We start from the raw sequence: 27,359 nt of genomic DNA, 5'->3' as shown, positions 1-27,359 counted from the left end.
TAAAAACAAGACTCGTTCATGCAGCGTTGTAAAATGTTCTCATTATCATACATCTGCATTATGCAACTACATGCATCTTGCAGCTGTTTGTACTATTTCATAACATAACATGAAACTTATTGAAAGATGATATATCTCAGTTCCATCATAACAAATGTAGATATAGTATATCTACATGTTTGTTTAGATATTAATATCCTAATGAAGAATTAGGGTATATAAAAACACTTGATTCAATTCAACTATGGGCGCTATTCTAACCTCAAAACTCACCAAAAGTGGCAGCCTTTATTACAATATAATGTCAGAAAAACGTAGTATTTTGATCATTGTTTTAAGAAAATATTGATTATCGCGAATTTATAAATCAAGTATATATTAATGGGGTGAACAACAAAATGTTTTCTCTTGAAAACAAACACTTCATTTACATGAAGTATTAACACAGCTTTGATATAGGTATAGATTTAAAAGATTATATTCATTTATGATTATGATGCACTGTTTGGAACCTTTGGTGTAGTAATGAATATTACAGGAGTTTTTGAGAAAAAAACTCCAGTAATATTGATTATATTCATATTGTGGTTACAACTGTACGCTGTAGCGTTGAGTTGTCTGAAAAAAACGTGACGAAGATATGCTAACCGATTGTTTTAATTATATATTTAATATAAGTCGACTCATTCATAATTAATTATTATAAGGAAGTAGGTAGTTATAAAACCGCCCGTTTATCAAATATTTAACCCATGAATTAATGAATAAGAATAACTTTTAAAAAAGAAAGTCACATCCTCCGGTGTTGAAAACGACCACTTGGGTCATTTTATGAATTAAATTGATGATTGTAGCCGTTACTACGTGGTAGGAAATCATAATGAAGAAAAGAGAAATAAAACTTTCTTTGTTTTTTACCACTTTTATTTGTAACTAACGTTACTGCAGTTTCGTCCAATACGGACATTTTCAAACTTATACAATAAAAAGAGTTTATTGTATAATTCGGACATTTTCAAACTTATACAATAAACTTATACAATAAAAAGAGTTTATTGTATAAGTTTGAAAATGTCTGTATACCTAGGACAAAACTGCAGTAATGTTAGTAATAAAAGTGGTAAAAACATAGAAAATTTCATTTCTCTTCTCTTCATTTTAAGAATTATAATTATCAGAAAAAGGAATTGAAAAAAATGTAATTTCCAATAACGTAAAGTTATCATCAAATAATTCAGCCCATGTCGAATATTCTGAATAAATGATAATACACGATTTACGTATTTGAATGTTTGGTCTACGCTGAATTCAGTTTTTGATTGAAAGATTTAAAAGAGTCTAGAAACGAACATCCGTTTCAGCTGGACGAATTATTTTTATTGTGTAGAAAATATCTTTCATTAACAATTATTCACATGTATGTTGTAAAACTAGTATTCAACACATTTTTAGAAAATACTTTTTTCTGCAGTTATTACTTTTACTTCATCTAATAATGCAAATGTCAAATTTCATTAGACATTCAGAATGATTCATAGCTTGTCTACATTCACTACATTGCACGTTCGTCTCTAGGCACTAGTCGTATTAGAAGAGTGTATAGTGTATATCTGATAAAGAACAATCACTTCGCCAAAGAGTAGAGTGACGTACTATCCTGTTTGTAGGTTAGATTATCGTTGTAGTGAAAAGTGAAGTGAAATAGTGTCATTAGCAACAGTATAGTATTCATTATGACATGGTATATTTGATGTTGAGTTAGTGATTGTACAAACGGTACCTCAATTTCTGGGTTATTTAGTCCTGCGTCCTTCTAACCAAAGTATATAACCATATTACCGATTGAATGAGTCGATATTTTACGTTATGTAGGTTATGTTCGAAGGACCTACGGTTGGTTTAGTTTTTTGTTCTGATGAAACTCTAGTGTAATTTGCCTTGCACGCACGGTTTCTTTCGTTACGTTAGATACATTTTTCATTATAGTGTCATATTTTGTGGTCGGTGATAAGTGAGATTTGGTTTTTCAGATATTCAAAGTGTTATTATCAGTGTTCTATCCTTGATCCTTCGGAATTTCACTATGAACAGAACACAGAATAAAAAGGTTGTGGATACTGTTATGAATAAAAATCTTCGATGTTTTTTTAGAGGTTGTAGGACAGATAGTAAATATGCTTCCAATTGTTTTGTTAGTTTTCCGAGCCCGTGTTTCAGAGTTAAGAATAAGTTAGTAAATCCCACAAAGCGTCACATTGACGTTTGTCCAGGATGTCAAAAATGCCATAGGTGGGTAACTCAGTGCGGTCTTGTTTCTATAAACCGATGTGAACAAATATACATACGTTTGCGGATTACATTTCGTTGACAGACAGCCTTCGGAATCGTTTCCAGATCCATTGCCAGCAGAAGAAGTACTAAAAATACGGGTATGGAAAAATTATTCTGAATATCATTATTTATAGGTTATGAAATATGTTTGTTGAATTTTGTCAATTATACTTTGTATTAATTCAAAAGCAATGAACATTTATATGGAGATAAAAACCAACGAAATAGAGAACTTTTCATTAAGTATGACGTATATACATATCCCCATTAAATCTTCATTTATGCACTAAAAACGAGCTGATAGTAATACCACAGATTAAATATCTGTGGTAATACCACAAAATCGAAAAAAAATGGAATGAAGGTGTCCAAGATCCCAGTGGCCTGGACATCAATTTGCTTACTAGGCCTTTATTTTACTAATGTCAACTTATAAACTTTTGGAAATTTACATTGCATATTGTCTGTAATTTTCTAATACAATTTCGTTTAACATATGCAATATTTCCATCACTACTAGGTTATTCGATTAGATTTGCAAGTGCCTTTTTGAAACATTTACTGATTCAGTAGTCATTTCTCATTAAAAACAATGTTGCCAATATCGAGTCTTGAGTCAATTATTAACATTGCGATTTGGTCGGCAAGTAACCAAATGTTAACCGGGAATTTTGAAAAAGGTTGCCAGAAAAAAAACATGGAACACATGGTTATTTTCGGAACACATTCGATTATCAAGTTCCGAAACAAGTATTTATTAATTGTTTTGGTTGGATGATGAATTACCCTGATACTGTAATATTGATTTAATAACAAGTGATAATGTTGAACTGATGGTATCAAATGTTTTTTTCAGTATTTGAAAAACTCCATCCCAATGAAATAATGGCCATTGCCAAAATTGATGAAAACATTTTCCGGGCGTGATTCTACTCAAGATGTCTGTCTATATATTGTAATAGACGAAATGTCGATTATATTATAGATTGTGTCAAAATTATTGCCAACCTTTACAGAAGAAAATATGACGTAATAATGATTTATCATATATATATAATTAGGGAGCTTGTTCTGTGTTGCAACAGAACCTTACGAGAAGAAAAAATATAGAGATGCCCTCCTTTACTTTTTCGCCAAAATTATTTGTTCATACTCTAACCTTCATTAATGTAGAAGAATAGATTCAAATCGGGTTTTGTCAATGCATATATATTGTATATTTAAAAGGCTATGATTCAACATATATGACCAGATTGTCTTACCATTGTATATAGACGAACCGTCTTACTATTTTGGACATTCAATGAGCCTTTTTCCTGAGAATAGTACAGCGAACGTGTCACGAGAGGCAGCACTAGTAGTAGGGACAAACAAACTATTCACATGTAAAGCAGTGTTATTTACTTAATATTAATTAATTATTTAAAAATATAAATCTGATATAAAAAATTATTTTGTGCTGGTATAATGCCAACAAAGCATTGCTGTTTTGCGGATTGTACGTCGGATAATCGATATCCGAAAGAAAACGTGTTTTTTATACCATTTATAAAACCTCATATTAATGAGGTTAGATGTAAGAAATGGATACATGCTTCGAGGAGAGTGGATTTAACAGTGCAAAAAATAAATAAATATTCATATGTATGCTCTAAACATTTTATTGGTGGAAAAGGCCCTACCGAGGAGAATCCAGATCCTGTTTCTGCAAGGATTAGTAAAGTAAGCAATAATAAAATTATGTTTAAACTAATACTTGTGATTGGAGTAAAAAAAATTGTCAATGAAATATTAATGATTTAAGACGTAGTACACATGAAAAATTTTAAATCAGTAAAAATAAGGTAAAAAATACTATTTATAAAAAATACACATACTGATTTAGTAATTTCTTACATGTTGCACTTTTTATTGTAAAGTGTTGGCTACTTGATTGATTACTTGAAAAAATTAGTTAATGTCTGCTAGAGTCTAAATCATGAATTATTGACAATTTCATTACTGAAAGCATGATAAAATAAATAATTAAAAAAAACTCTTAAAAAAATGTTTCCAAGTAACCAACTAATAATTTCTACAGGTACCAAAAGCACGAAACAAACGTCCTTCAATGTCAGCAATAGTTTCTCTGTGCAGTCCGCTTCAAAAAAAAAAAAAAAGGGAAAGATGTTAACCCAGAGTCTTCAAAACCAATCCATCTAAATGATACTCAAGATGTTCCATTAGGTAAGTATTTAACTCCTGAACCCACTGAATCACCGCCCCTTAATGGAGAACACGTCAATAAATCCGTAGCTCATGCAGAAAGTCAAACTTGTATGGAAGTTGAAAGTATTTTTGTAATAAAATTACAGGAGATTGAAAAAATCACAAAAAAAAACTAAGTACATTTACTCTTAATCATGAATCATGTATGAATGATAGTGAAAAGTTTAAATTTTATACAGGCTTAATGCCAGAAGATTTTGATATTGTGTGGAATTTCTTAGGTCCTACAACGGAATAATCACTGATAAAATGGCAGTCAAGATCAGAAACTAATAAACACATATCGATAAAACAATTTAAAGCATTATCTTTGAAGAATCAACTGTTTTTAACCCTTGTAAGATTAAGATGTGGCTTTTTATTGTATGATTTGAGTTGCCGGTTTGGTATAAGTAGGTATGAGCTATATTTCAAAAATTACAACAACATGGATACAACTAATGTATTGTAAATTTGAACAACTGAGTCATTTTCCATCAGCCAAAGATGTCAGTAAGAACTTATCTTAATCCTTTAAGAAATTTAAAAATGTATGAGTAATTATTGATTTGTTTGAATGGAATATGGAAAAGCCAAAAAATTTTAGTCAACAAGGAAATACGTATTCGAGTTACAAATCTCAAACACAGTAAAGTTTTTGATTGGAATCATACCTACTGGAGGGTGTTGCTTTCTTTCAGACGGTTTCGAGAGACACATAAGTGATAGAAGTATCACCGAAAAAAGTGGATTTTTTAAAACTCTAGAGAAAAGTCACTTAATATTGGCAGATCGTGGTTTTAACATTAAAGATTTATGTAATGAATATAAATGTACTGTATTAATGCCTCCGTTTTTGAAATAGAGAAAAAAAATTTACAAAAAATGAAGTTAAGAGGGCAAGAGAAATTGCTTCGACTCAAATACACGTGGAACGATTCATTGTTCAAATGAAACAGTTTAGAATAATGCAAATAATTATACCCTAAACTTTATTGCCTACTGCACCACAAATTGTTTTTGTAATTGCAATAAATAACAATAACACTATTATTATTTTGTTTTCTTTCATTAGTTCAGTCAGCACAGCATCATTAGCCATACATTTTTGAATATTTTCAAACAAGAAACAATCATAAAACATTTATATATAATAACATACACATTTATCATCCCATTATTAAAAATCTTAAAACCATTAACTGTACTTTTTACTGCACTTATATGTCAATCACAAACAGTGGTAATTTTTATGGTAGCCTCATCTCAAAAAATTCCATTGCTAAGACATTATGAACTTTGCATAATTTAGTTTAGAGCATTTATAAAAGTTTCATCTCGAGAAATCCTCTCGACTACAGAACCATTCTTTGTTGTCCAGACAATAAAATCACAAAATTTCGATTCCAAAATAGCTAATGTTAGCTGAATTTGGTAGTAATAAGCATGATTCCTTTTTAATGTAATTTGATTATTTTTAACGGTATAGCACAGAGTACTTTGATTTCAGCTAATTTTTAACTTGTAAGCACACTTTACTTCAATACAGTAGAGAATTTCATTATTTTCAAAAATTAAGCCATCTGGGCTACAACCAAGACCTGGGAACCGACCATTAACAATCAATCCTGGCTTTTTAATCTGAGTCCTATTAATAGACGTAAGGTATTCTTGGATTGCAGCTGATTCATTATCTCTACCATAAGCAATCGCAGGAAAGTGACTTATATCTTTTGTTTCTTGCGATAACTTTATATTTATCAAATTTGTTGAATCTTTGCTTGTATAAAATGACTTACAGTTTGATGCAGTGATTCGGTATCTGCGTGCATTAAGCCATGCCAGACTATTTTGTTCCACCTCAATTTCAAACGGACCAAGCGTTGATGATCTTAAATTCGTTTGAAACTCTGCAATTTTTAATTTTAATTTTTGATCATAGTTCAAATCATAATCATCATAATGTATTTGCAATAAGTCAGTCCACATTGATTTTTTATTTTTGTGTTGTAAGCGTTGGATAAAGTCTGTTGTCATTATTTCAGCATTCAAAAACATCGTAGGTCCGACTGTGCTCTAAAGTTAATTACTTTTTTTCATTAGCCTCATTACATTTTTTTACGCTTCTCACTTGGATTGTTTGTAGATTTAGCTTTTTTATATTCAGCAGTGATGATACTTGATGGATTGTTTCCAGTTTTGCGACCCTGGTTCCATTCTTTGATTTTAGAAGTACAAGTTAACGATTTAAAACCATGTTGAAGCATATATTCTTTTAAAAAGTAGTGCGACAATATTATAGCATTTTAAAGATTCGGATGCTGGACTTTGACATGCAGCATTTATTACTTTTCCATCATCATCAAGACCTATTACCACGTCGTAAATTGTAGTTTTAAAAGATGATTGGATTTTTGCCCTAAAATAATAAATATTTTTACAACAATTATCTTGCAAATCTTTTATACGATCACTAATACAGTACAGTCGACCACATTGAATGGCTTTTGAATTACCACAGACAGGCATTAAATCATCATCCAGCTCTTGATCATCGTCATCTACCTGTAATGTACATGCTTGTAAATACCTTGTGTATGTACTCATGTATAATACCGTAACAAAATGAACGGGGAATCTGTTTTGATGGTTAATGTTGTAGAAGAAACAAATGGTACTGTTGATCCAGATGTAGATGCTGATGTAACTGTTAAGGCTGCTTGCAAACATTGTTTTTTCTTCAATAACCATATTCCTTTATCGACACCTTCAAAAATAACTCCTTCTCTTCCGTTATTTATACAATTGTTGACCCTAATTCATACCAATAAAAGATTACTAAAATATTAAATACTAACTAACTAACTAACTAACAGATAAACTGATCACTGAGTCATCATTTACATATGGTTTCGAAATTATTTTTGAAATTAATTAAATGAATAAGATAGTTGATAGTTGATTACCATTGATTAGAATGAGATGTAACCTCAATCGTTTATTAAATTATATTCCTTTATTATATTAAATTAAATTTATTTCATTAACATCTATATTTGATTCATATTTTACTCGGGAATAAATCTGAAATTCATTATTTTAAATTTCTTTTGTTACAGTTTGAATCTACAGCTACTCTTTTACTAGTATACAACCCTGTCTATTAATTCACTTTTTTTTCCAGTTACATTTAAATTACGGCATGCAAGCCAACGTTTTAATGTTACATTGTTATCCTTTACATTTGCAAATTTTAGTTTTGCTCCAGGAACATCTTCTTCTGTTAAAATCATTCTATTTTAATTGTACTTTACTATATATTTATATGAGGATTAGGCAGTGTTTGTCCCTACCGAGCTACTAGCGCTGCTAGTGAGTGATTTTTCATACTTCAGGAAAAAGATTCATTGGTTATATTTTCATCTTGTTTATCATTTTTGTGAGTTTTTTGCTTTGCCGTTTTAGAAATGGTAACTGTTTTTAGAGGTTTGTAAGGCCTAACATTCAATATACTTCACAATACAATACATGTTCCTAGAAACAATGAACCTAGAGAAACTACAACACATGATGTAACACAAATACAGGCAAATTTATTTAAAGAGACATCCGAATGACAGGAGGGGACAAATACCTGCACCAAGGCGTTCTAACCGTATACAAGAACAAACAAGAAGATAAAACGTTAAGTTTGAGTAGAGCCATGAAAATGATAGCTCAGGTATCTAAAGTCCTCGCATGTAATAAGCAGAAGTTAGTAAAGCTTCAAATCATTTTGAGTTTGAGTAGAGTAGAGCCTTGATGATGACAGCACGACCAGCTGTCGAAAGCGCTCGCATATAATTAAATAGCAGTTATAAAGCTTCAAATCCTTTTTGTAACTTACAGCAATATTAAAATATTAAAAATATTTCTATACATTATATATATATATATATATATATATATATATATATATATATATATATATATATATATATATATATATATATACCGGTGGCTCTTAAATTGAAATCAATATGGGAATGATCAAAGAGTACCTATTTTTTTTTTTATTTTCATGGAATTATTTTCCAGCAGCTTGACTGCATTAACCTTTCTAGATTTTATATATATATATTCATATATATATATATATATATATATATATATATATATGTATATATATATAATTATAATAATGTGTGGAGAGTAAACGAAATCCATATTTTACACTCCGAATATGCGCTACTCTACAATGAAAAATGAGATTATGCAACTCGACCTTGTGTTCTTCAAGTGGCAGTGTAGGTAGCAGAGATGAGTCGAATGGAGAACAGATTAATTAATTTGAGCACGTTGTTTTATTTCGATATTATTGTAGGTACAGTTTTGCCAAAACGAGGTGGTGAGAGCGCTCCTAGGACTGTACGTACCGTTGTATTGGAGGAAAATATTTTGGAAGCCGTCGCTGGTGATCCTTCAATGAGCATCAGAAATCTATCAGAACAGTTCCATACATCCAAGTCCACTATTCATAGAATAATTAGGGAACAACTGCTCCACCCATTTTACATCCAGAAGGTACATGCCATGACACCTCAAGATTTTCCAGCACGACTGGAATATGCCAATTGGTTCATGGATAGGCAAAGAGAGGATATGACTTTTATTGATCGAGTTTTATTCACTGATGAAGCAGGTTTCAGTAGAGATGGAGTTATCAACTCTCATAATCTCCATATATGGGCCGAAGAAAATCCCCATGGGATATTGCAAACCAAACACCAACGGAAATTCAACGTGAATGTTTGGGCTGGTATCATAGGAAACCATCTTATAGAACCATTCGTTCTACAGGACCGATTGAATGGAGAACGTTATTTGGAGTTCATTCAGAACGATTTGAATGGACTTTTGGAACATGTTCCATTGCAAACCCGAAGAGATATGTGGTTTATGCATGATGGCGCTCCTCCTCATTTTAGTTTGATTGTGCGTGACCATCTGAACCATATTTTCCACAATAGATGGATTGGTAGAGGTGGGCCATATTCATGGCCATCGCGGTCTCCGGATTTAAATCCATTGGATTTCTTTCTGTGGGGGCATCTAAAAAGCCTTGTTTACGCTACACCTATTCACACAAGAGATGCATTGTTGAATAGAATAACATTACATTGTGAAGCCATACGAAACGACCCTGGAATGCTATTTCAAGTACAGAGAGGGTGTCTTCGCAGACTAAGAAAATGTATAGAGAGAGAAGGTGGTCATATCGAGCAGTTTCTGTAGCGGATTTTTCATTTCTGTTTGCTCTTGAGGCTCTTGAGTTTCGTTAGTTAAACGTGTTTGCATTATAAAAATTCGTTATGAACATTTTACCTATCATTTCCATTTTCCTTAAAAACTAATATTTTCGAATAATGGTAGACATCTCAGGATAAATGTTGTTGAATTAACGTTATCATTATTATTTCTGCTTTGATAAATTAGTACCAAACGAATAAGCACGTTTTTCATATATCCCAATTCATTTTGTCAGTGAATATATACATTTTTGCTATGACCTTGAAAATAAAGAGGAAAGTTCTTGAAGATTCTATCCTTGTTTCCAGGAAAGCCAATCTGAAATTACTCATTTTTTTGGTTTAAACAAGGGTTACTATATAGGGGGGGTTGTGAAATGTCATCATTTTCTATTGACATTTGTGGCTGTATTTGGCGATTGTGATTATGTGATTATGCGATTGGTCGAATTAATTGATGTTAATTAAGTGATGAATGTGAGCCCTGGTTGAAGTTTTCAATATCGTTCATCAAAGTATCAAATTGAAGATGATTGTACTTATCGAGTTGCCAGAACATGGTGAAGAAGGGTGTATGTGCCAGAATCATGCATACCATCGTCATCAGACGACACAACTCTGCAGCTTCTCAGAAACTTGAAATAAGAGTTCAAACTTGACAGTTGAACAGACCTCTATAAATTTTTGTAGAAATCCAAATTGCTCAAGCTCTTTTTAAAGACACTTCCACAGGAAGTATTCTGCTGATGAATAGATAGTGACAACAGAGGCAGTACCGTTTCTTATTTCAGTACTACCTTCCACAGTATTTTTTTTGAAAGCTCAGATTTTTGAAAAACATTTAAAATATGTATTTTAATATCACTATAAAAACTTTTGGAAAAGATTTTCAAAACTTTTCATAACAGCAAATATTAGATTATTTTACACTTGTACCAATAGGCATGATGACAGATTTTGAAATACTGTTCTATAATGTTGGGAAATATATTATAATAACAACAAAATAATTTCATATATCCGCATAAAATTGAAATTGAGTATAAAATAAATACACTTCAATTTATGAGTTTGAAATTTCCATCAAAACACTTCAAAGTGTCACGGCTTCGCTTGTGACGTCACGTTTGAGTAGACTACATGTAAACACTGAAAGCTCTTCTATAAATTTGATGATAAGTTTTATTGAATAATATAAATGAATTCAAAAGGGTATCGGTGGTGTGGAGTCCCTCACTGTACTAATTCATCAATAAAAACTCCGAACAAGTTGTTTGTGTTTGTCCCTTACAAAAAAACAACACGAAATAAGTGGCTTAAACTTGCAAGACGAGATTCAAGGAGAATATTGCCCAGTACTCAGCTTTACTTTTGTGAAGATCACTTTGACGTAAGTATTCACCTAAATTTGTAGATTATACACCAGTATTATCTTGGTCAAAGATTACATTCAATAATAAACAACTTTTTTTAATTTAAGTTTCATCTCTCCTATCATTCACCCTTGTTATGTATCACAATAGGTATTATATTTCGATTGTAGTTACCGAATGATATGGAAAACTATATGGAATATCATTTGATGGGATCGGTGTCGCAGATACGTATGAAACAGGGGTGTATTCCCACAAAATTCTATTGTTAACCCGATAGAGGAAAACGTACATCTGATACAACAGAACTACAATGTATTCTCGAAAAGCAAAGAAAGATGGCAATTGAACAATGTAAGAAAGAACTACAAGAAAGAAGCACTATTGCTACAAAACAATTGGAACTTGAAGATACTTCATTTGGAAGTTCAGGTATCAATTTATTTTTTATTTCAATCATCTCTTTCATAGACTGACTCACTTTATCAATGCCTAAGCATTACATAATGGGAACTCATAGCGAGTTTTAGGAACCTCTCCAATTTCCCAAAACTTTTTGAAAAAGGAATCTGAAGGAGATTTACAGGTGCAATGTAATGATTTATTAACATCCTCAGGCTTTGGACTGAGCCCATGACAATCCAACCAAAAATAGTGTGGTGTGCAACTGCTTCATTGTGTTTTCTGAAGATAAGATCTTTTTGAACAATTAGAGGGATATTGAACAAAGGGTCAGCAAGCTTCAAATTTGAAATATGATTCCAAGATTTGATATCTATCGAACAATCAGGCACGGGGGGTTAGAAACCTAAGAAAGGACAATGGCAATCACTGAGATAATAAATTTTGGAACGTTATACGGTCGAATTTGAAGACAAACTCTTTTGGAGTCTATAGGGCTAGAGCTGAGGATGGCAGTCTAAGACGTTTCAAACATTTATGACTGAGAATACTTAATCGACAACCACATTCGAGTAAAACCTTAGCCTTTTGATATGACCCATAGGCATCCCGAATTTCAATGAGAGTTGTCGCTAGATCAGTCGAATTTGAGCGTGATAAAGAGTAGTAAGTATTGGTGGACGTAGAGGCAGATTGATAATCAGATTCCAGGTGTGGAGAGGAAGGTGTGTCATTTGAAACTTGATTACTGGAAGCAGAATTATCAGTTAAAGGGGCATTGACTAACGAATGCTGTTGAGGAGATAGTTGTCATTTTTTCGTTTGACAGAATGAGGAAATAATTGACCACATTCCATACAATGTGAACGTGAAGTGCAATCACTGAAAATACTCATGAAAATCAAACAATTCACACATTACTCATGCGATTTTACAACATTGAATCGTTCGCGGGTGTACATAGACAAAAACAGAGGACATGTGTATATGAGACGATACGCGTTACACAGAGAGCAACTAGTTTTGGTTTGACTATGAAAAGAAGCACGTCGAGAGGCGGATGTGAAATGGAGATATATTACGAGGTTTACTGTTTGATTTTCTTTGGCTAAATGAGTTTGATCAGCAACCCTTTCGAGGCTGCCACATTGTTTTGTTACAAGATCTTCCGTGAAAGTGTCTATCAATGTTCGGAGATTGTGAGAAGTGACATTATTCTCATCAAGTCTTTGACAATTTTTCATTTCAATAATATGGGCAGTAGCTAAACCACGTTCATTTTCATTTCTTTTCATTAAAGAGTTATAAGCAAGTATATAGTTAGCATTTATTGAGTTATTTCTTTTGACAAGAGCCAATAGTGGTTCAGAAAGGAAAGAGATCAGATATTTAAATATTTTTCAAAAATTTATTTTCATTTACCAAACAGTTGAACATACCAATGAAGGTTTTCCATTGTTTGACGTTTCTATGAAATATAAATAATTACATTTTTGGTGGCTTGATATGAGGTTCAATATTTCAATTGATATAGGGTGTAGAAACGAAAAGCTTGTCATGAATGATTTTGTAGAATAATAATTTCAGCGACTTGTCTCGAATAATATAGGTTTTCACAGCGGCACTTATCTCATGTCGAGTATTCAAGCGACCGTTTTTGACGGAATATCGTATACGGGGGGTGCGAGATTTAGTCATAAATGGAGACAAGCACAGTGATATCGTGGGTTGAATATTGCAAATTAATAAAAAATATTTTCAGAAAACACCAGGGTAAAAATAATAACAATGAATCAAAATTGAATTCAAACCAGAGGTAAAGACGGAACAAAGAGTCTACACAAATTCATTCAGGCACTCACATTATCTCCTTCCAAGAAAAAAAATCCAAAACTCAGAATTTCTATCCAAGTGTATATAGGGAGTTAACAACAGAAATTCATAAACACAAAGACCATTTCAATAGAAAGGATGACGCTTTTGACATATATAAAATCTGGCTATGAATTCCAATAATGTATCTTATGTAAGAACAGCTACAGCACTTCATCCATTGCTTCATCGTCTTTGCTAATGTCTACTTGATTGATTATCTGTCTATGGGAGCAATATGCCCCCAAGTGGCAATTTTTACGAACTAAAGATATTTACATTAAATCCTCTAAAAGACATCATGAAATGCTTATGTGTTTTTGTTTTCATATCAATTATTTTATTTTAAGTGATCTGAAAAAACCTGAAATGAAATAATAGTGAGTGAAATAAAATACAAGTAAAAATAGAAAAATCGAACAAAAATAAATAAAAATGAACAAATGAAAAAATAAAATAAAAATAAATAGTTGAGAGATTCAAAGTCACGTTAGTTCACGACGTTTCGATTGTTAGTATCTACAATCGTCTTCGGGTGATGACTGGACTGATTTCTCCGAGAGATAACTATTTATAGGTCGTTAGAGTACTTTCACTTATCCCCGCATTCCATTTTCCGCTTCACTGGTTCCGTGGGAGATGACCGTTTTGGCGGAAGTTGGCCATTTTTCGCTTGATGATGGGTTTCCATATGTTGCGTATTTCTACGCTGGCCTGGCTGAATACGTTGTTGGACAACATGTATGCGGCTTCCTTGAATTTTCTCCTAAACCAATGTTCCTCTCTGTACAAGATCTCAGCTTGGGACCACTCGATGTTGTGTTGATGGGTCCAAACATGGTCTGCTATTCCTCATTTGCTGGTTTCCCCTCGCTGTGTGTGTTTCTTGTGCTCGGCAATGCGAACATTCAATGGCCTCTTAGTTTCACCAATATATGATTTTCCGCACTCACAGGGTATCTGGTAAATGCAATTCTTGGAATCGCAGTCTGCGTTTGGTGGCCTGGTTTTCGTGAGGCTGCTACGGATAGTGTTACCGGATCTGAAGCAGGTTCTGATGTTTTACTTGAAACCAATTCTTCTTATCCTCTCCGATAATCTTCTGATGTAGGAAAGTGCAAGCACTGGTTGTGACGGCTTCTCTTCCTTGCGAGGCTCCTGCTGTCTTTTTATTTCACTCACCATTATTTCATTTCAGGTTTTTTTGCTTAATATAATTGTTATTTTCAACTATTCATTTTTAATTCTTCTTTTTTAGTTGTTTCAGGGATTTCAAATCATTTTATATAATAGACAATGGAAGTCCGAACTAGTGAAATTCATCATGAAACATTGTCAATCACCTTCAAACAAACGTCAAACTTGTGCTGCGTATTCTACAATAAAAATGTGTTTAAAACGCTTTTTAGGTTTTTCATTACAATACAGCGTGTTTCATTTCAAAGATAAAAAATTAATCATAAGTAAAATATAAAAACGCCTTTTGTGTATTAAAAAGAAGAGGTAGGTATAGGGAACCCTGATAGTTAGGTTTAGATAGATAGTTTTAAAGGGAATCTACTCCTGCGTCAAATTTACGCCACAAAATATGGGGTGTTCCATTCAACTTTGAGAAATTATTTAATTCAATGTGTGTCCAAATTTTGAGGCAATTTTTTTCGCCACTCGGAATAATATTGCATTAACAATTTCATGTAGTAGTCAACTTTAACCTTTGAGCTAAGCAGTACATTTAATCACGAGCAGCTCGTTACACGTTACAGGGTGAAAACAATTTTTAAATTATGGTCTGTATTTTTAAATTTCTCGAAACTTATCAGAAACGGTCAATTTTAAGTATGGGAAATATAATAGTAACTCCCTTTTATTTTGTCTATAGTATCTAAAAATATAAAAAAATATAGGGTGTTCCATAAGAAAAAATATAACTTCGGTATGTAACTTTTTTGGGAGTCACCCTGTATATTTCAAAATAATTTTGGAATATGCTCCTCATGGACCCACATATACCTGTGCTGGAAGTTTTTCCCTAACTGTCTTCATTTCTCGTAGAAAGACCGAGGCGAATGTGGTGGGCCACCCTCTATATATTTATATTGCTGTAGGTTTACTGCAAAAATGTGTTATTTGAAAGAAGCAAGTTCAACACAACAATGAAAATGAAATTCAAAATTAATCCAATGTAGTAACTTGACTGACTCACTAACAGTTGATAAGGACATCAAGAAAATCGGTACAGAGTGTGTTATTTACAGATACAATATATTAAACGTCTGTTCAAAAATTTCTGGGAAATATATCCAGATTAGAATTTGGTGCCCTTTATATGCGAAATGGTAAATTTGTATTTTTTGCTATTGATCAGAGAAAATTTAAAATCCCGTTGTATGAGAAATTTATGATTTTGGATATTTCTTGTATTACAAAAGTATCTGAAAATTCTTTACTGATGAGAATCATAGTTTCAACATGGTTAGATTTGGTTGCTCTTTATGAAACAACAATCCCTAAGACAGAATATTCAATAATCATATATTGTTATTGTAAGTAAGCCCAAGAAATGTTTCACTCTCTTCAGCTATAAATGTGATAGAATTGTAGGTACTATTATGTTTTATCTACATTTACTTTACTAATTTCACTTCTATTTTAAGGTAGCATTCCAAAGAAGGTACTGAAAAATAGTACTGTACCGTGTCTTGAAGACTCTGATGGCGAACGTCATACCTTGCATATAGATGAAAAGAAAGAAAACGAAGGAGAGAAAATGGAAGTTACTGTTGAAGGAATTCTGAAAAAAGTTCCTACCATCTCGGATATCCACAATTACAAACTTAATGACAATGAAAGGCTCAGATTGGAGAAATCAAAATTGTGTACTGAAAACAAAACCTTTGACAAAAAAAATGGGCATTGGGAAAACATGTAACATACTATAGAAGTAAATTGCTGAAAGAAAAAAAGCAGGTATTAAGTGAAAACAAAATAAGTTCGTTATTGAAGAAAAAAAGTGTGTTTCTTGGAAGCCTACAGAAATAGCTACAGCATTCACTTTGAGGTGTTATAAAAAAAAGCTACACTTTTTCAAAAACCACCTTAGGTATCTCCTTCCTAGTCTACCATTTTTAAGAAGGTGGTCAGTGGGAATTCAGATGGAAAAGGGAATATCGAGTTCGTAAAATTGGCTGGTGAAAATCTCACCGAAATGGAAAAATGCATTGTTATAAAGTATGATTAAATCAAATTGAAACGTATTATTGAGTTTGATATTGCTGAAGGTGAAATTATATTGGTCATTATGACTAGAGCAGTCCATATTCATAGACGATGATACCAATGGGACAGGTCAACACTATCATTGAAATTGTTTGATGTGATTTATTTTTTTTGTGATGAAGTTATGCAGGTTATGATACTTCAAAAAAAAATCAGAAAAACTAGTCATCACTATTATTCATAAAACAGACTTCAAAAAGCAAAAGTCGCTAATTCTATTATAATAAATTAAAAAAATAATTTTATGGCACTTTTTTATATATAGCTGTTTTTATAATTTTTTCTGCTTCAGAAAAAAATATAACGTTGGTCAATATTTGTTTGTAACAAAATGTTAAACTAATAAACAATTAAATAATGAATGAAATTTTTTTTGCCAAACTATTTAAAAGTGCAAATTATGATTATTAAAAGCAAAATTATTCCTCAACTAATTATTTAAACAATCTCAATATAAAAAAATCGATTTAAAACAATTGAAAATTAAAATTAACATATTCTACTCTAGAGAACAAAATAGCAAAAAAAATGTTTCAAAAATATTGAATTTCTCTATTTGTTTGAAACAATTTAATAAACAAATTACGTAAAAAATGTATATCCTATGTTAATAACTGCCATTGTTTAATGTGAAAAAGACAGCTAAATATCAATTGAAAAAAAAATGTTTATCAACAATTTTTAGATATTTTATTTTGCAATAGTTATAAAAAATCATAATTCACAAATTGATAAATTTTTGTGAACTTTTATCGCAAGATCGTATGAAGTATTTATGTAAAAAGGGCTCCACGAAGTTTAAAATTTATAGGCCAATTATTTACACTTTATCCTCATTATTTATGCCAACGGAGATAGGGAAAAAATGTGTTAGTTGACAATTGAATAACTTTTTGAAAAATGGTAATAAAACTTTTTTTTCTACGGAACTCGATTCATTCAAGTGTTAAGAAGATACTAGATTTTTTTCAAATTTTTAAAATGACGTTTTATGTTATAAAAAAATTATTTCTTTTGACTAACTCTATTTAGCGGTAGCGCGCGCATGCCGTAACAGCCGCGAGGAACCCTATTTTCAACGTCAAATTAAAATTATAAATAATGGAGATAGAGTTTCGGGAGTCGGGACTTTTTTGTCGGAAATTTCCTCCTCTTTAACGGGCTTTTTTCAAAATTTCCTAATTTTTTTTTGAGTTATTAACGAAAAACTAAATACCATTTTTTAAAATATTTTGTTAATAACAATTGCAATTTTTTACCTGCACCAAAATCCTTCAAAAAAATTTTTCTAGAGGTGATTCCGAATCAAATGAGCTATCGCTCATATTTTTAGAACCTTTATCTCTATTTTTCATGTTTTTGAACTTGTTGATTAGACTACATGACATTTACTGAAAAACGTTGGATTATTTAGAATTGGTGCCTTCACCTTTATCATTCCTCTAAAAATGTAATATTGGAATTGTATTTTTTAAAGATATTCGTAATATATAGATATTAAAAGCATTTTTCGAATGAATATTTAGTGGAGAATATGCATAAAATACAGAGTTATAGAAAAACTCTTATTTTTCAGAGGTCCAGAAGGAACAGTGGAAAAAATGTAAGACTGCAAAAATCCTTGGTAAAGATGACAGTTCAAGAAGAACATGAGGAGATTGTTGATTGTTCTAATTCTACAAGTGTAAGTTTAATTTTTTTAATATTAAAAATATGTGTTCATCACCTTTATTTTTCGCAGATATCAGGTACAACACAATATGAAGACAGAGATACAGATATATCATTGCCAAAAAAGAAACTTCGAAATGCTCCAAAGATAGATTTGAATTCTGACGATTTTGATCCTCTTGATCTGAATAATCTTTTACTCTCAACAACAACTATTTTCCAAGGAATGTGCAATGAGTTGAAAAATTCTATGGTACTGAATAATCCTGTGAGTAGAATGGAAGCATATGTTTTTTTTATTTAGAATATCTTTCTTTAAGGATAATTTGGGTTTGGACAATGAACAGATCACACTCACCACATCAGCTGGCGACAAAGAGCAATCTGTACAAATTGTGATTGTCAATAACAAGCCAGGAAGTACCAAGCCTTCGTTTAACAATACTAAAGATAATTTAGAGCAAATGCTTGAGGATATCGAGAAAACCATAGTAAGATTTATTTTGTTGTTTCTCTAATAATCATTTTAAGCTCTATAAACATATTTAAAACACACCTGAAATGAATTCTGATTTTAACAAACACTGTTGATAACTTTTATAAACAGCATATCTATATAGAAAGGTATCAGAGGGTGCATTGGGAGACATCTCAGGAACATTTTATAATAATTTCATCTATTTGCAAAGGGGATAAAAACAAGACATAACTCCTTTCAGGGTGTGTTGAAAGATATCTTACAAAAATTTGTATTTGCAAAAGGCATGAAGGGATGTAATCTATCTCCACATCATAAAAATCAGACATGAGCCCTTTTAGAAATATCTTCAGATGATGTGTGTGCTGCAGGTTTTTTCGGGTTTTCCTCGAATCACTGGAATCAATGAAGTCACCCCAGAGCGCCAATTAATTTTTGTTGTTTCATAATTTTATGATTTGTATTACTTTCTTCTTTAATATATTTCTCACAATTCTTTATATAATGAGATTTTTAGATTTCCTGTCTTGTTTTTAACAATTGCTGTAGACAGATTCATCAACTTCATTTGAACTTCTTTCTGTAGTATTTGTACATTTATATTTGAATAGTATATTTACAGATATCATTTAGAGAACTATGAACTCATTTTTTTTCTGATTTGATAGCCAAGCGGTTCGGCGTGGGTGATTTGTTCACTCACTCGAATTGACTGCCATGTTGGTCGGTGGTTCAATCCCTAGTCTGAACGATCGATCTTCACTTGCTATCGTCCAACCCGTGTTAGGAATCACACGTTGAAAGGTAAGACCTCGTTAATCCTTAGCTCGCACAAGTTTCGACTTCAGAGGGTTGTCATTCGTAGGGGTGCGACAGCTGGTTAACGGAAAAACAGTTTTTTTTTTTCAAACAGATACATGTTTCTAATGAAGACATGTTAACAAATAAAAAAAGAAATATATCACTTTCTCTTTTATTTCTCACCAATATTACTTATCTCCTCATTTTTTGTATATGAGGCATCTAGTTTAAAAACTAGATAAGTAAATTTCAACAAATATTGCAGAAGGTGAGAAAATGACTGTTTTTCAGTTAAAAATATGTTTACACTTTACGAGGTACAGAATTACTGGGGACAATTTACAGCCTAAAATTTTTTTTTATCAAACACAACTGTATTACTAGTTATTTTCACCTCATGAAAAATTTGTTGAAAATAATTATGTGGCTTTGAAACTCGACGACTCATATATAATGATGATTGCAAGTACGTTTTGTAACGACACAAAATAAAATTATATTCTATTAGCAATGCTAAATTAATTCACGGATTTTATGTCGGGATTGCCTTTTGCAAATATGATATCGATAGAGTATGTTCTTGAAGTGTTTTACAACACATCCTGTAAATTTCAATCCAGCAGTATTTTTCTGAAATGACATCCGGTTTTTACCGTTCTAGTTTCAACTGCACTTTGTCTTTTTTTTTGCAAAATGAAAATGTTCATAAGATGTCTCTCAACACTGTCTGTGAATTTCGAACTGGCAGTAATTTTGTTAAGGACTTATGTCCTATTATTTTTGTATTCGGGGGTGGATGACACCCCGTCATATCCTTTGCAAATAAGTGATGTTAATATGAAATGTTTGTAAGATGTCTCAGCACACCCTGTTAATTTGGAGCTCAGTATTTTTGTAAAATGTCTGATTTTTATGATTCGAGGGTGGATTACACCCCGTCATTCCCTTTGCAAATGAATGATATATGAAATGAGATCAATCACCAGAAATGTGATTGGGAAAAGAAAACTTCATCTCCCGAAGTTACCAACTTGGGTGGTGAAACACACATCGAGAAATGTATTGCATTTCTGGTGATTGGGAAAATTGTTCGTTTTGGATATATGAAATGTTGGTAAGGTGTCTCCCTAACCACTCTGTGCAATTCAAACTAGCAGTATTTTTATGAAGGGGCTCTTAATATTTTGGAGGTGCATTTCACTACATCATCCCATTTGCAAATAGATTATATAAATATGAAATGTTCGTCAGATGTCTCCCAACACATCTCAATATATCTTTCTACACACCACGTGAATTTCAATGTGACAGTAGTGTTCTGAAAGGACCTGGTCCTATATTCATTATTCGGGGGTAAATTTACGCCCTCTCACCCCCCATTGCAAATCTCTGAAATTGATATAAGGAGTATGGAAGGTGTGTTTTCTGGTGTGCAATTTAAGTTTAAAAATATAAGAAATACTATATTGTGAGATATTATTTATTACCAGCGCCACTGGTAATTTGGCTGCTGGAATCGAAATGACTGATCAAAAGTGGCGCCGACTTTACACCGGTCGTTATGAATACATTCTGCTTTCCTAAAAATGGCCATTGTTGTTTTCGAGTAGTAGCCAAAAAAGTATTGCATAAACAAAACAAAAATGTTTTCTTAGGATGCCAAGATTACATATTGTATTCTCATTTGTCTGCAAAGCTAAATCTCGCGACAAACTTTAATATTATATGAATTGAAATATATAATGAATTGATAGGTTTGAAACTAAATTTCTTCTTTTTAGAGCAAGTCAATAAACGAACACTATTGTGACGATATCAGATGTTTCTTTTTCAAATATATATTTTAAAAGTTTGCCCATTGAAAATGGAACTTGGAAACTGCCTTTTCATCATATTCATATTAGAAAGTCATTTATTTCACTTCTATACTTCACAAAAACCTTGTAACTTCACCTCCTTGTTGAGCTCGTTCGTACCAAAATTTTCTAGGGGGCCGTGGTCCTCATTATTGGTGGGTACAGCTTTAATTTGTCTATTTTATTTTCAAGGCATCTGCAGAAAAAGACTATCAAGAAAATGTAAATATCAGAACAATATCTACCCAGACTGATAACCGAAGTCTTGAAGTGAGTATACCCATTGAATAGTTTGAAAATATTCAACTTTACACTATGTATTTTCTAGATTGAAAACAAAAAACTGAAATTGGAAATTGCAACACTCAAAAGTCGGATAATATCTCTGCAGAATCAGTTGAAGCAACAAGATGTTCCTCAATTGTTATTTGTTTGTAATGATGAATGAAGGTAGATAATGGCCATAGACATTTTCAATAAAGTGTTTATTATTTGTAACATACAATTTTGTAAAAATTGTGTTTTAAAAAAAGTTGTAAAATGTAAATATTTATGTATATAGTCAGTTTTAAATATGTATAATTTATATGTTATCCATAGGTTTGAAAAATACAAAATTTTGAAATGCGTGAATATTTATTCAAAAGGATGGAAAAATTGATTATTGTCAACTGTATAGAAATAAAAAAAATATTCAATAATTTAGACTATTCGACTTCTCTGAATCTTTTTACGAATGAAGAGATGATATATTGATCTGCAAGATAATTTTATGGCTGTACTAATTTATTTATTGATAAAATATAAAATCACATTATTTAATATTTTCCTAAACTTACTCTGTTAAAATAATGGTGTAGTTCTATTTATATATGAATAAATTTCAATCTGTTTTGTTGTAATACACACCAGCACATTTAAAAAAATTTAATTCATTGCTATAAAGTACATTTTTCGTTTGTCTTAGTCCATTGTGAAATAATTAATTTCTACATTAGTTTAAAATATTAGAAACAATCACATTTTCGTGTACTCTTATTTGAAAGTTTTCACAAAACATTCTGTAAAAATCTTATTTTTATATGACAATTATTTTGTTGTAGTTTGATTAAATTTTTATTAATTCAAATTGTTTTCTTACTTTGGAAAAATAGTTCAAAGTTTTATACATTTGTTAACACATCATATATCCTGGAACAAAACTCTGAAAATAAGAGTTTCAATTCTGCCAAATTGAATGTTTCCAAAATATTGTTTTTGAGAATATTCTATCAGGTAGAAATCGTCTGGCAAAAATTAAAAATTATGCATCCTCTAGATTATGCGATGAAATTGGCCGATACTTGATGAAAATCCATTACTCAAATTCCGTTTCACATAATTTGATGTACATTTTTTTATCCATTTTTATCGATAGCAGAAAATCACTGAACACGCAAAACACTTCCAACCAACAAATTAAACATGTTGTGTAAATAGCTGAAGCTGTGAAAATATGTTCGAGACGAGTGTACCTACTAACATAAAACAAAATTTGAAAAACGCTAATCGAATGTATGTAGCCCGCGAAATTTGAACATTCCCTTATTTTCTGAACAGACCTCGTATATATAACGAATAATAGGTTTCTTGTATTCCCGAAGATATCAAGATCTCTGAAAAGATTGGTTGGGTTACAGAATCACTTATTTTTAGAAAAACAATTGTTTTCTGGCCAACGTTTCGAATTTGAATGATTTCTTCAGAGCACTGTAGCAATTAATTTTCATAACATACCTGTCACAAACTTGATAACTGTTGCAGTTTTAGTGTTATAAGAATTTTTTCAGTAAAATAACTTACTAAAAAGGAGTTTTTCTGTGTTGAAAACATTAATAAAAAAAAACTTCAGACATATCGGATAAATAATAAAAAAATAATGTAGTAACAAAATATTTGAGACCACCACAAAAAAGACATGAAACAAAGGAATGGATTCATCTATAATTTTGATGTGTTGCCTGTTCTTATTGACTGACGTAAGAAATAATAAAGATAAAAAACAATTGTTTTGGTATTTTACTGATTAGATTCAAATGTTCAGTATTGAAGGCTATTGACATACCTTTTAGTGTTCACACTATCTTATTTAAGGATATCTATCAGTTCACCTAAAAGTCTTGGATGAATATGGTTACACATCTATAGTCCGTTCATAATTTGTCGATAGCACAAAATGAGGGCCCAAGTCATAAAACGGTCGTAAAACTCGTAAAATCATAGGCGGAGGTTCCTGAGGTGTTTATTCATTAAATATAAAGCTTCAGTTTATATTCGAAACTTGCCTTGAAAGGGTGAAGTTGTTACGAACGAAAATAATTTTTGGTTTAGTACATTTTTTAATCGCATTTAATTTACGGCTCGTTGGTGTTTCGGCGTCTACGGCAGTAATTAACGTCTGTAATATTTATTTTGCGAATTTTGTGCAGTGCGTGAGTAACTTTTTTTCATATTCCTACAAACATATACGCACCTTTCGTTCCTGCTTGTTTTGTTTGATTGCTTGCGATGGCTTCGTCATCATCATCAACATCATCAAGTTTTACACCGGTACTGTTGCGTACAGTCAGTAAGTCTGTCTATTCACCAAGAGAGAAGACTATTGTTTTGAACGTTCACGATGCTCTGGTTTCTCAGAATCCCACAAACACTGTTCAGAACATAATCAAGAGTTGTGCCAACATGACGGGCGTAGGGGAGTCAACAATATATAGGTTCCTATCAAAAAGAAAAAAAAAAGGTATAGCTAACCCAAATACAAACGAATACTTAAAGAGGGGGAGAAAACCTATTGAAATTGATGAATTTGCCAAAAATGGTATTCGAAGGAAAATTCACGAATTTTTTTACAAAAAAGAAATACCCAACTTAAACAAAATTTTACAAGAAGTTAGAGACGACCCGGATTTGCCTCATGTCGGACGAACCAAATTGTGGCAAGTTTTAAAAGAATTAAATTTCCGGTGGGAGAAATCAGACCGAAAATCACTTTTGATTGACCGGGAAGAGATAATATGTTGGAGAAGAAAGTATCTAAGATCTATACGAAAATTTCGGGCTGAAGGAAGGCCAATTTACTATCAGGACGAAACGTGGGTAAACGCAGGTCATACTCTCACAAAAATTTGGACAGATAAAAATATATCAAGCTCCAGGCAAGCCTTTATGGAAGGTTGGTCTACTGGTATTTCCCCACCCTCTGGTATAGGCAGTAGATTAATAGTTTCTCACATTGGCAGTGAAAAAGGATTTGCTAAGCATGGTTTGTTGGAATTTGAATCCAAAAGCACAAAAGACTATCACGAGGAGATGACAGCTGATGTTTTCGAAGAGTATTTTGAGCAGATGATTGAACATATACCACCAAACTCAATTATAGTATTAGATAATGCACCTTATCATTCACGACTAGTTGAAAGACTTCCAACGACTGCGTGGAAGAAACAGGATATCATTGACTGGCTGCGGAATAAGTCCCTGCCTTACGAAGATGGAATGGTTAAAGCAGAACTTTTAAAAATTGCCCGGCAACACAAATCTAAGTTCAAGAAATACGTAGTTGACAAAATGGCGGAAAGACGAAACATCACAATCCTTAGACTTCCACCCTACCACTGCGAATTAAATCCAATTGAACTCATTTGGGCACAAATGAAAAGCTATGTGGCTAGAAAAAATACGTCATATAAAATACAAGCTGTACGTGAATTGTTATACAGTGTGGTCCAACGAAAACTTAACACCTCGATTTTCCGGCGTTAACATGAAAATGTGGAAAATCGCTCGAACCCGTCAATTGCTGATTCGAGGGGGAACAACTTTTCCGCTGTTTTCATCCCCGTGACTTCAACCCCCTAACGGGGGTGAGCACAACCCCTTGATTTTGAATAGGGATGAGGGGTGTTGAGATACCTCATTTTGAAGATCTTATCGTGTACTATCTGCCCGTAAAATTTCACTTCAAAATATCCATCGATAATGAAATAACAGCGAAAATAGTGAAAGAGGCAATATGGAATTTATCTCGAGAATATTATTCGTATCCGACGCATTTCAAAGGTATTGAGTGGTTAATTTTTTGTCCAAAAAAGTAGACGGACCTTGTTTTTGTACCTTAGTCTATCGTGAATTGTTAAGAACGGTACAAGTGTGTACAAGCGATTGTAAATTTGTAGTGGAATTAAAATGGTGTATTCCGTAGAAGAAAGGGTGGAAATGATAAAATTATTTTTCCGAAATAACGACTCTGCGCGCACAACAGCGGCTTTATTTAACGAACGACATCCTGGAAAAAATGTATCCGCTGCTTACGTTGTGCAACTGGTTGCCAAATTTGACGCTACTGGGTCAGTTGGAAACAAAAAGAGGGTGCATGAAAGAGACGAAGCGAGGGACGTGGCTGTCTTAGGTCATATAGCAATGGATCCGACCGTTAGTACTAGGAAATTGTCCGAGGTATCTGGTGTTTCACGAACAACAATCATGAGAATCCTGAAACAACATAAATTCCATCCGTATAAGATACGATTGGTTCAGGAACTGAATGAGGATGATCCCGATCGCCGACTCCAGTTCTGTGAAGTGATCAGTGAAATAATTAACTGCAATCAAAACTACATGTTCGATATCTGTTTTTCGGACGAGTGTTCATTTTACCTTAACGGCATTGTAAACCGGCATAACTGTCGGTATTGGTCAGATGAAAATCCACGATTATTTCGTGAGGTGTATACACAGCGCCCCCAAAAATTAAATGTTTGGGCGGGTATTTATGGAAATCACATAATCGGCCCTTTTTTTCTACCCGGTAATCTCACAGGCCAACTTTATCTCGATCTATTGGAGAACGCTATTTATCCAGCCCTCGTGCAAGTATTGGAGAATGCAGAAGACCATCAAACGATCATTTTCCAACAAGATGGCGCACCACCTCACTTTGTTCAACCGGTGCGTCAGTTTTTAGATGACAATTTTCCTCACGCCTGGATTGGAAGAAGGGGACATATTGAGTGGCCACCCAGATCACCGGATCTGGCTCCACTGGACTTTTTTCTATGGGGTCACCTGAAATCCAAGATTTACGCTACCCAGCCTGAGTCACTGGATGATTTGCGAACTCGGATCATTAATGAATGCCGTCAAATTACACCAGACATCTTGAGTAATGTACGTGAACGTTTTCAGCAAAACTTATATTACTGCATGGAAGTGGATGGTGCCCATTTCGAACATTTAATAAAGTAATCACAAAAGTACGTACTCTTCCACTCTTTTACCTGTCATGTCGTTATCGATGGATATTTTGGAGCGAAATTTTACGGTCAGATAGTACACGATAAGATCTTCAAAATGAGGTATCTCAACACCCCTCATCCCTATTCAAAATCAAGGGTTGTGCTCACCCCCGTTAGGGGGTTGAAGTCACGGGGATGAAAACAGTGGAACAGTTGTTCCCCTCGAATCAGAAATTGACGGGTTCGAGCGATTTTCCACATTTTCATGTTAACGCCGGAAACTCGAGGTGTTAAGTTTTCGTTGGACCACACTGTATGAGTCTTTACAACATATTACAGAACAAAATTGGCGAGATGCAGTAAGACATGCAATAGAAGAAGAACAAAAAATGTGGGATCTTGACAATATAATTGATGCGACTGTAGAGACACAACCGCTAATTATTAACCTGCAAGACGACTCGGATTCCGAAGAGATGATCCTGTTTATT

At 32.6% G+C, this 27,359-nt stretch overlaps 1 protein-coding gene across 6 annotated transcripts; it reads left to right on the top strand.

The window, feature by feature from the left end:
• The first annotated feature begins 1,762 nt into the window (after nucleotides 1–1,762).
• LOC111507259 (uncharacterized) lies at nucleotides 1,763–22,222 on the top strand. 6 transcript variants are annotated; one of them, XM_074173760.1, is made up of 8 exons: nucleotides 3,570–4,053; nucleotides 4,412–4,557; nucleotides 16,168–16,480; nucleotides 18,366–18,473; nucleotides 18,531–18,728; nucleotides 18,781–18,951; nucleotides 21,788–21,865; nucleotides 21,924–22,222. In XM_074173760.1, the coding sequence occupies exons 4-8, from the start codon at nucleotides 18,420–18,422 to the stop codon at nucleotides 22,041–22,043; spliced, it is 621 nt and encodes a 206-aa protein (XP_074029861.1). In that variant the 5' UTR covers nucleotides 3,570–4,053; nucleotides 4,412–4,557; nucleotides 16,168–16,480; nucleotides 18,366–18,419; the 3' UTR covers nucleotides 22,044–22,222. The 6 variants fall into 6 exon arrangements, with proteins under 6 accessions (XP_074029859.1, XP_074029863.1, XP_074029860.1 ...); XM_074173758.1 differs by lacking the exons at nucleotides 3,570–4,053; nucleotides 4,412–4,557; nucleotides 16,168–16,480 and adding exons at nucleotides 1,763–2,429; nucleotides 8,044–8,299; XM_074173762.1 differs by lacking the exons at nucleotides 3,570–4,053; nucleotides 4,412–4,557 and adding an exon at nucleotides 1,767–2,429.
• The last annotated feature ends 5,137 nt before the right edge of the window (nucleotides 22,223–27,359 follow it).

This window comes from Leptinotarsa decemlineata, unplaced genomic scaffold, assembly GCF_025532065.1.
Source record: "Leptinotarsa decemlineata unplaced genomic scaffold, Ldec_3_MD MMD2_tig00000505_RagTag_RagTag, whole genome shotgun sequence".
Classification (NCBI taxonomy): Eukaryota; Metazoa; Arthropoda; class Insecta; order Coleoptera; family Chrysomelidae; genus Leptinotarsa; species Leptinotarsa decemlineata.
This window is presented reverse-complemented; position numbering and strand designations above follow the sequence as displayed.